Raw genomic sequence first — 10979 nt, 5'->3', positions numbered from 1 at the left:
TATGACGATTTTCACTCTGAAAAAAAAAATGTCTTCAGATCCATTCATGTCAAACCACTTGCAATAGTGACAACCAATACATTGTTTGGATCTCGTGTCTAGACACAATGCCATCGAAAATCATACAAACAGATGTGATATAATTTATCAATTTTATCACCTTTTTGTGAAGCTTTCTTTCATAACTAATTGAATCATTGGCATGCAAATGTAACATAGAAATTCACAGCATTTAGTGCAACAAGTAACATAGCTGAAATCAGGAACCTAAGAGTTAAAACAGTAACTTGAATATTCACCAGCACCTCAAGCGCAAGATTTCAACAGTATTCAACTTGGTAATCAAGTACTACACGAGTGTCATCACTAAAAAGAGGATGAAACTTGAGAGAACAATTCGTCAATTTTTTATTAGACCATTTTTTTGGTAGTCGTAGTGATGGAATACAAATTATATTTAAAAATGGAGATGAAAATTTTTCGATGGTTGGTACCATTTCTTAAATAATAACAAAGCTTAGCGTTCTACATGATGTTTATTATTCAATGATATTAAGCCAACATTTTTAAGCATATTTCATTGGCATGCATTACCGAAGGAGATAAATCGAGTCTGCCTAAGCACCTATTAGATGAACAGTAATAACCGTTTGGGATATAGACCATTAGAATAGACTCCTCGTATCAGTTACACTCAGATCATTCAAATGACTAGCTCCATATGCGTTGTATCAAATTTATGGTGCCAAGTCAGATGTCATAAAGCCGAAAGCAAAAACAGATCAATGGTTCCATATGGGTATTGATTATAAAGGTGAAAGAATTACATTATTTTCAAGTTGGTGTACTTACTACAAGCCTCCATGCATAACAAAATCACATTCATTATACAGGACATGGCTGCAGTTGCACCCTTTGATCAATGCTATCAAATCAATTCAAATAGAATTCGACAAAATTTGTATGATTTTCATCTGTACAGTCAGAATGCCAATATCCTCTTTAAAAACTTTGATTGGTATAGGCTCTCTCAGAGATCACACCATTCCATGCATAGAGCAGATTTTACAAATACCAACAGCTCCCTCAAGCAAATTTGACAGTAGTGTTTACGGGATGGGAAATTAAATACCAATTGAGGGCGTTTTAGGCTGAGTACACAGCTTTAACATATGGCAGACTTTACAAATACCACCAGCTTTTATCAAACAAAATTGGCAATGGCATTTACCTCATGGGAGGTCATTGTTCAGATACCAATTCCAGATGGATTGTGTTTTACACAGGGTACACTGCTTCAACTGCCTTGATGTATTGAAGAATATGATTGTCAACTTGTCCCAAAGTAATCCAGAATGGTTTTCCTCTTTGAAGATGAAGGTGGGTTTAAGACTGAAGAGGGACTTTTCATAGATTCTGGAGTCTTTTGAATGAGGGCATAGTTCTCTCCACTATGTGAAATGGTCTTTGAGACACTGCTGGCATGAGGGCTGCTTTCCGAGGACATTGTTCCCGGAATCAATTTCTTCGAGGCCTTAGGGGTTAAAGCTTTACCATTTGGTGAGAACGCCTTATCACTGTCTGCAGAAGCAACTTCTGTATCGCAAGCTCGGATGTCTGAAGGAGATGTTTCGAGATGTCCTGCATCTGTTGAATCAAATAATCTTTGAGAGACAGAAGATGGATAGGCTGATATTCTTCGACGGACTGCAGATGGAGTACAATGCTCACTCTCAAAAGTACAATCCTTAATACTCCAAACTCGGACCTGTTCATTTACAGAGTAAATGATTGATCAAGTGAATCCAAGTTTGCGCCAAAAATATATAAGATAATTTGACGCTTAAAACTAAAGATATGTAAGCATCTAGCAATAATTATGAATTCGTCATTATCCAAAAAAATGTGTTCAGTTACCGTGTAATCATCTGAACAAGTTGCAATCTTACAAAAATCAGTTGGACACCTGCAAGCAGCAGTGACCACTATAAGAAACTACAAAGGAGGATAGAGAATTGTTGCTGAGTAAATCTTCAATAATCCTAATGCCAACATGCGGTGAACCTATCTTGAAATTTCTCAAAAAGGAAGCATTTTATATTTTATGCTAACACCATTGTGCAGAACTTGTATTACCAGTCCACAGCAGTTACCTCCCCTCGATGTCCCTTGAGAATTACAGGATCTGCTTCTGGCCTGTCAACCTGAAAATCCAGCATGAAGTTATTGGTGATGAAATCACTCACACTGTAGAGAACTATACATTATAAGAACTCCAACAGTTTGATTGCAATTTGAACACAAACCTGCCATATGAAGACATTTTCATCACTTGATCCACTCAGTATATGAGTCCCACCAGGACTAAAAGAAGCCTGCAATAATAATATATTGGTTATCATCATTTGACAGCAGCTGCAAATCATCGAGACTAAGGTCTTTGAAATTGAGGTGGAAACACTGGAAAAGCATGCATATATTTTAATTTTTTTTGAAGAATCGTCAATGGTAAATTGGTATGAGAATATTAACAGCCAAAATCACCTGCTATAAAGCAAAATACTGTTAAGCCTTCAAGGCTGACTCCTCTTGTGGCATAATCAAGTAACCATGTGATCTTGCTACTTGGTGCAAGGGTGGCTATATGAATATAAATGAGCCGTACCTCCCAATCTTTTGAAAGGTTGTTTTTCAAACCAACTAGGTTTTTGGAGGTGGCAAAACTCATGACTCAAGAATAGCTACAAGCTGATTAGACAACCACGGGGAAGGTCCACATTGGCCACTTGCCATTTTTCAATCAGTCTAAGATTAAAAGAGAGAGGGAGGAATTGGGCGGGCACCAAAAACAGCAACATAAACATTGACACCAAAAATAGCTATATTCACATAAACCCAATGAAAGGTGGAAAACCACAAGCTATCATTTTCAGGTTGCATCTTTTAGATGCAAAACAACCAAGTAGTGGTCGAGAATCCAAGTGAATTCCTAGAGATATTAAAAGCAAAGACAGAACAACCACATATGTAGTGATATCTGTATATTCAAAGCATATTGTATGTTAAGTAAATCTATTTACCTTTATGTAGAAAGAACCAAGCACATGACCTGCAAAACTTTTCAGATGACCCTTATCTGGTTGAAATGCATTATACAAGTAAATCCTGCAGAATGAAACAATAAAACACTCAGCAAGTGCAAATTATTTAACTAAAACCACCGCTTAATTTCACTACTTCAAAGTCAAACACAAATTCAGAATAGCTATAATATAAGGTACATTAAGAAAAGATCAGTCCAGTCAAACAAAATCATGACACAAAATTACTTGTTGTCCATGCAGGATGATATGAGAAATGCTCCACTTGAATCCAGAGATAGGCTAGCAATTCCATGAACTCTTCCTTCCTGTGACAACCAACACCAAAAGAACATTAGTCAAACAGGTAATTATTTCAACATAAACCAGAGCATCATGAAGACATTGTAGGCGTACTGGAGTTAGCTTACAAGAGCAAACTCAATTTCAAATATACATTGGTCCTTGGACAGTTTTACAACTGTTCTGCAGTAAGAACCAAACTGTGACTATACTTCACAATTTACATTAGTTAAGCATGCTCTAGAATTTCCGTGGATTCTATCTCTTTGAACAAGCAGATACCTGACACCTAAATGTCTCAAATCTAAAGCCCAATAACAAGAAAGTAGGCAATGTTATGATAAACAATCGAGCAAAAGGTAATTGATCACTCCGACAGTCCTTTGGAAGATGCAGTATGAAAGAAAAAAAGACAAATACAAGCACAAGAGAATATATAGATCAGTTATGTTATCACAAAATCATACAATATTGAAGCACAAGAAAGTTCTTATTTTTCGAGTTGAAACATCCTTGTAGAAGAGATTGTGAGAAAGAGATTGTGAGAGACAAACTAGCTAAGAAACCCAAACTATGTAAACGGTCATTCTGCCTTGGTCAGAAAATGTGATAACACGAAATAAAGCAAGTTGATCTGCAGATGGAATGACAAGTACAAATACTCATATTTAACCATGTATATTTACAAATATTCTTCGCTGGCAAAAAAGATAAGAAACCCAATTAGTTAAAACAGTAATTCAGCACTAGGCAGGATATCTAATTACTTTAACAAAGAATAAAGCAGGTTGAACTGCAATTCGAATAAAAGTACAAAAATCCCTCGTTTAACATATATATCGGCAAAACAAGTAGAACATGCATATTGACAAATGGCATGCCCCAATGAACAGATGATACAGAAAACTTAGAAACACAAACAACTTGTCTGCGATGTTTGTGAGAAATAATCTCAAGAAAGCATAATAGAACCATAGCAGCAGAAAGGGTCAACTAATAAGAACATACCTTGCCTTCAACAGATGTCTGGCACTGAGGGGGTGTTTGTGTAATTGGTGCTTTCAACTTTCTGGTATCCCAGAATTTCACAACACTGAAATAAACACGGAATAATGAGTTAATTTAGAATAATTAAGTGTAACATTGTTTTTATTAATAATTTATTGTTTAAAAATGGAAAATATCAATTTTTTAAATTTAAATGGAAAAAATGCAATGTAATTTTGAATTTAAATATAAATATATATATATAGAAAAGACAAAGGATAGAGAACAATAAAATTATTCACTATTACATTTCGTTAATTAAATTAGAAAAAATGGTTTTTACATGTTTAAATAAATAAATAAATATTTTGATTTTTTTAATTGGTTAATATATTTTAACATTTCCAAAATATTAAATAGTGAAAATATTTTTTTTCAATTTTTTTAGATAATATATTTAAATTGCCTAAAAAGGGAAATAGTTACAAGTTTCCAAACTAAAAACATAAAAAACATGACCTTAAATATATTAGGGCGCGAGAAATTAATAGATAATTACATGATTCTAAAAATCTCATAGCATGATGATCTTGACAGATGCTAATCCCATACCCTTATTCATGATAAAATCTATAGAATCCAAAAGAAGTACCACAATCATGCCAATTTCAAATTCCTTGAAATTGATAAATTTATTGGAACCCAAAAAATATTAAAATTTTATTTTTTCCATATAAAATTCGATAAAATTAAAACCAATCTAAAACATTTTAAAACAATTAATAATAATATTAAAAATTTAAGTAAAAAGATTTAAAAATAAAATATAAAATAAAAAACAAAATATTAAAAAATATCAAAATATATAAAATAAAATAAAATTTAAAATTTTAATATTATATTATTATATTATAAAATTCACAAATTCATCCAAGCAAAAATCATTAACTTAATTATCTTTAGCCACGAACAAGGTGACATTTTTCTAAGATTCTCGATTTCTTTTTAAACACTTAAATCAATTGAGAAACTTTGAAATAAAAACATCTAAAACATTAAATAAAAAAAACCACGCTACTTTAAAAACACCCAAATATACCGTACAACATTTCCAGATTTAAAAACAGTATACATGGCATTTCCAAATATTTCATTCCATTTTAACATCAGCAAACTAAACATTTCTTGCAACATAAGAATATATTTACAAATAAGATGTTTGCAAAACCAATGCAAAACATCTTCTATTCTTCTGTCTATGCTTTAGTTTATATTTAAGAGTCTTAATTCAATTACGAATTTCAGAATTTTTTGAAATTTAACTTTTAAGTAAAGGCAATTCTTTCACCTAATTTCAAATATTTCCAAAATATTTAATCAATATAAAATATCCCTTTACGATTTTCTGTTAAGCCTCGCGTTTGAATTATTTGTGGAGCTTCAATTTTATGTTTGAATTATTTGATTGCTAATTGTGATCAAGGAACTCTTATCTTGGAAACCGCTGCTTTTATGTTTGAATTACCTTTTAGAGTTCCTGTGTGAATGATTCGATTGCCAATTGTGATCAAGAAACTCATATCTTGGAAAACGCTGAAAGGTTTTACTTCATCATTCAACAGATACGATATAATACGCTTGAGGTATAAGCTTTTTCTACAATTGTTTATTCCGGTGTATCCTATAGCATAATTATCTTGCACATGAGTATAATTATCACTTATTACACACAAATATCATAAAATAATAATAATAATGTTTAATTAATAATCACAAAGTAGGTTAAAGGGATTGTTAATAAAAAGACGGTTGAGTATACTGATGTATAAACAAAGCCAGAACCAAAAGGTTTTTTATAGAAGATACAATACATAAAGTAAATCAACATCTAGCTTTAGCAGAGAAGATCCAGGAGCTAATAAGTCTGAGCATCAGACCCATCTCTCCTAACATCTGAGGCTGAATGAATAACACTGAAAAAACTCAACAAAATATGTTAGCCCAATGAAGAGTCCATAACAAGTGCAAACTATCCACTAAATTATTTCCTAAAAATTATCCACTAAATTGTTTCCTTGGGTTCACACACTACTAAATGCTGAAGACCTGAGGACCTAGTCAGATTAAACTACAATGGAAGACCTGAGGGCCTAATCAGATTAAACTACAATGGCTTCAAGAGGCTTGGCAGATTTTGACTCTAGAGAGGCCACCACCTGTCAATCTCATTTCCCGATGTACAATCGGGATTCATTTAAAATATAAAATAACAAGGTAGTTCCAAAGTCCAAAGAGAATAACAGAACTACCTGTCTGCAGCTCCTGCACTGACCACCACTCGTTCATCTTTATGATAAAGAACCGATGTTATACTCTTTGAGGCCACCTGCCATTTCAAAATCTACATTCAGTTCGCATTGCACACATTAGGCAGACAACAATAGCTCCACAAAGCCAATCCAATTAACCACAATATTTCCAAATTGTCATACCTTGTTCCGTCGCATTCTTCTTCCATGACTTGGAACATGTGCATCTTTTATGGTAGCGACAGTTCTGACATACACACATGCACATTCATTGAATTATGCACAGGGAGATATTCTACCTCGCTATTGGCCATTATAGCCACAGCGTGATTCCTAACAGAGACATTCTACATTTCATGAAAAAAATTACAATGATGCCTGTAGTGATGCGATTCCAGAACTAAAAAGCTTACGTGAAGCATTCTTCATTAGTTCGATTACATGAAGCCGAGTCAGAGCGCATGTCCCAAAAAGCTATAGAGCCATCCCTTGAGCCTGACACAAAAAGATCTGCAGAGAAACTGTATTCAGTTGAACAACTTGGGTAACTCTAAACGTTTGAAAATGAATGTGAAACAGGAGCACATTCTAAGCTAGTCAAGTTTGTGTCCACCCAGAAACCAGATGGTCTTTCAGACACAAAGCTATACAAAAGCCAAAAAGGGAAAAACAAACATTTCATTTCAAAGACCGAAACATGGAAGGACCATCTAGGGATCCATCAGATCTCATGGTGTTGAAAACAGGATAGGATAGGAATAAACCCAAGACCTTGCCCAGTCAATGGGCTGCTCTACCAATGAGCTACCTGTCATTTTCATGATGAGCAGCCTTAACAGGCTGATCTTAATGTGTGGATAGCGACCTCTCAATGGGCTGCTCATGTTGATGGCCACCGTTAACAATCCAATCTAAAGGTGCAGATTCCTACCTTCAACATGAACTTGGCGAAGAAATACAACTAGACCATGCAAAATACAACGAAAGCGAGGAAGAATTGTCCCTTCACTAATTTCAAGGTTTGGACAGATATACCATTAAAAATGTTATCTTGCATTTCATTATGTGCGCAAGAGGGCAGTGTCTCAAAGCCAATGGTTAACAACGCTAAACAGAGCATTTGAATTGGTTGACTCCCTGAAAGCTATTTACAGTCCTGTTAATTTGATAGAATAATCAGATCGTACGTTTGCATGTTGGCTGATGTTGATATTCAAGGTGAGTTTCAAAATCTAATAAACTAAATAGGTCGCTGGTATCAAACTGCATATTTATGTGGGATGCCTGCTTTGAGCATAAATACAAGTGCACTAAGAAGTAGAGTAACCAGTCAATTATTCATGCATCTTCCATTTTTGTGTAAAAAAACCAAATTTATTCATCACTAAGTACAAGTTCTCAAAATACACGAACTTACCAGATTGTAGAGGATGTGAGCACAGTGACTTGACACTGCCCGTATGACCTTTCATGACGCCAAGGCATTCCTTGGCCTGCACATCCCAAAGTCTAATCTGCAACAGTCAACCAAATCTCTATTAGGACAAAAAAATCGACCATAAACGATAGGCCTCCATTTAAACTACATCTAAAAGAAATCCGAGGGTAAAACTTGTATATACAGTGCAAAAGGCCGTGTTTGCATGCTTGTATGGAAATTAAGGACGGCACTTTTTATTTCCATATCAGGAAAAAGGCCGTGTCTGCATGCTTGTATGGAAATTAAGGACGTCACTTTTTATTTCCATATCAGAAAGTCATAAAACCCTTAAGAGAATAAATCACACCAAGCATATCACTAAACACATTTTCTTCTTCTTTTTATTTTCTTCAAGTACTTCAAGAAACACCCCTGAAGGAGCTGCACTGATTCTATTTGGGGCATGCATCCAACCTCACCCCTTTGAAACTCATGTCATCCACATGGGACAAACCACAGCAAGAATGGAACCCTCATGGACTGCTAAGCACTTAGTTGTCTTAGACCTACCCAAACATTTCTTTATGTTTGTATACTTTAAGGCTCTAGATTCACTTAGTCGTCTGTCCATTTAAAGAGCAGTACCAAATTTGATAGACTGCTTATTCCAGAACTCTAAATGCTTAAAACATAGAAAGCCATACAATTGTTTATATGGTCGTGATTGACAGATTGCTTGTTCATCATTTGGACTGTACTAAATGTCATAATTGGGCAACATCCAGCACATTTAACTCTAAATGGATCTATCTTCTGCAATCATTGCACGAATGTGTTCTTTGCTTTTGCAATGTATAAATCGATATCCACACCATTTCAACAAACATGCTTCTAAATTCTGAATATAAGATGTCATTGAGCAAATATCAATTAAAGGGAATCACTGAACTAACCGTCTGGTCTCCAGAAGCGGTCAAGATACGGGTATCATCCTGCAAAACAATAACAACGAACATCAGAGAGCATTTCAGCAAATCTCTAGATAAGCATTTTTTCAATTAAGAAGGGCGGTGCCCATCAAATGCATTTCTCAATGACGGTTGAAGGCCATGGCTCGCCATCAAATTCATTTCCAAAAAAATTGAGGGCCATGACTTCCTGTATATGTTTTTCAATAAAATGCAAGGCAATGACTACCAATCAAATGAGTTTTCATCGACGTCGAAAGTCATGACTGCCAATCAAGTACATTTTTTCAATGAAGTTGAAAGCCATAACCGTCCATCAAATGCATTTGAAGTGCGTGTTAGAACTGGATTAGTTATGTTGCCGCAAAACAGTTATCTGAAGCCCAAATTTCTCCCATAAAACATTCCGAGATCATTCAAAACACGCGAACTAAATACTGCAGACTCGAAGTCTATGCTAAAAGGAACCATCTAAACTCCTACTAAAATGCACAGCTTACCCTTATCCAGCAAATATCAAAGATGGCATTGTTATGAGCCCTCCATAGCTCTGTTCTGACATCCTCTGCAATCAAAGGAAGCAAACAACCATCAAGAACTCATTTCAAAACCCAAGATACAGCCCCATTTAATAAAGTGTGCGACCAACCTGTGTCAAGTTGACAGGAAGAATAAGAAGGCAATGGGCGCTGTGTATTAAAAAGGCTAACAAACCCTTCTTCATCTGAAACTGCAAGCACGTGACTGCCACCATTTGTCTACAGACAAAACATCAAATTTTTAAAATCCCAAGTAGCAACAACAATGAGGTCATATGCACATGATATAACTGAATCCTGATAAACCCTAAACCCTTACCTGGGCAAATGATACTGCAAGAGCAGGCGTAGATATGTTATTGGGCTCCATCATTAGAATTCCATGGCCATCTCCTCCCTCGGATATCATACTACCCATATAAGGCCTCTTGCGTACTGCATTGCCATCAGCCATAGTCAATGAAATTGTTACTGTAAAATCTCCGGAATGGGCTTAAACCTGTATATCTAGATCCATCAAAAAAAAAAGATTGGCATTACCTCTGAGGGGCTGGATTTCTCGGGCCTTGAGGGACTCGAACACGGAATTGCTGATACAAGCCATGTGGGTGGTTTTTCCCCTGAAGGTTAAGGCAGGAGAAGGCGGCAAAACCCTGCCAACAGGCGAGGGCAGATTGCAGTGAGGTGGTTTTAAGAATTCGGGATCGAGGTCTGTGATCTGCTGGGTATTTGTGTACTTTTTCTTATTTTTCTTAATCTTTGAATTCGTTCTTATTTTCCCGCTCCTCCCTCCGTGGCGGGAAACAGAGATAGGGGTTAATTGTTTCTAAAGGTAATTATGGAATATATTATTTATTGTAATATCAACTTTAATTAATATTGATTATAAATAACGTGCATAGAAACGTATTAACACGATATCTGGTTTATTTTATTATTATTATGGTTTTTAAAATTTATTTTTCTGATATTTAGTGTATTTCATTTTAATTTATTATTATTTGTTTTTTATATTTATTTAATTTTAATTTTTTTATTGTTGGATAATTAAAGGAGATTTTTTAGTTTTATAAATAAGAGGAATTTTTATACGAATTTGGTGTTTAGTTATTTTGTTTGATAAATTCTTAGAGGAAGGTGTATAAGTGGGAGTTCTAGTATTTAGGGACAACCACTTGAATAACTTTGGTTTATAATGATGATGTGATAGTTGGGTAGTTAATGTGGTTGTAGTTGAAATGTGTGTTATTAAGTGTATTAAAGATTGCTCTAGAACGATGAATATTTGTTGGTAGTGGTGTGGGGGATATCATGGTGAGGTTACCATCTCGTTCTCTAACTCTAGTTGCTCTTTATGTTTAAGATGGTGGGCG

At 34.9% G+C, this 10979-nt stretch overlaps 1 protein-coding gene across 2 annotated transcripts; it reads right to left on the bottom strand.

Annotated features, from left to right (window-relative positions):
• Positions 1-794: 794 nt before the first annotated feature.
• Positions 795-10332, bottom strand: LOC149263357 (uncharacterized). 2 transcript variants are annotated; one of them, XM_089387633.1, is made up of 16 exons: positions 10147-10332; positions 9926-10041; positions 9717-9825; positions 9568-9632; positions 9053-9091; positions 8097-8193; positions 7093-7189; positions 6863-6926; positions 6680-6771; positions 4392-4476; positions 3330-3409; positions 3081-3165; positions 2307-2375; positions 2137-2204; positions 1918-1966; positions 795-1768 (listed from the first exon to the last, which is right to left on the bottom strand). In XM_089387633.1, the coding sequence occupies exons 1-16, from the start codon at positions 10208-10210 to the stop codon at positions 1331-1333; spliced, it is 1617 nt and encodes a 538-aa protein (XP_089243759.1). In that variant the 5' UTR covers positions 10211-10332; the 3' UTR covers positions 795-1330. The 2 variants fall into 2 exon arrangements, with proteins under 2 accessions (XP_089243759.1, XP_089243763.1); XM_089387637.1 differs by having other exon boundaries at positions 796-1768; positions 6680-6756.
• Positions 10333-10979: the final 647 nt, after the last annotated feature.

This window comes from Pinus tabuliformis, chromosome 6, assembly GCF_031772625.1.
Source record: "Pinus tabuliformis cultivar Carrire ecotype Pingquan chromosome 6, CPIR1, whole genome shotgun sequence".
Lineage (NCBI taxonomy): Eukaryota > Viridiplantae > Streptophyta > Pinopsida > Pinales > Pinaceae > Pinus > Pinus tabuliformis.
Note: the sequence above shows the minus strand (reverse complement) of the source record. Positions and strands in the feature narration are given on the sequence as shown.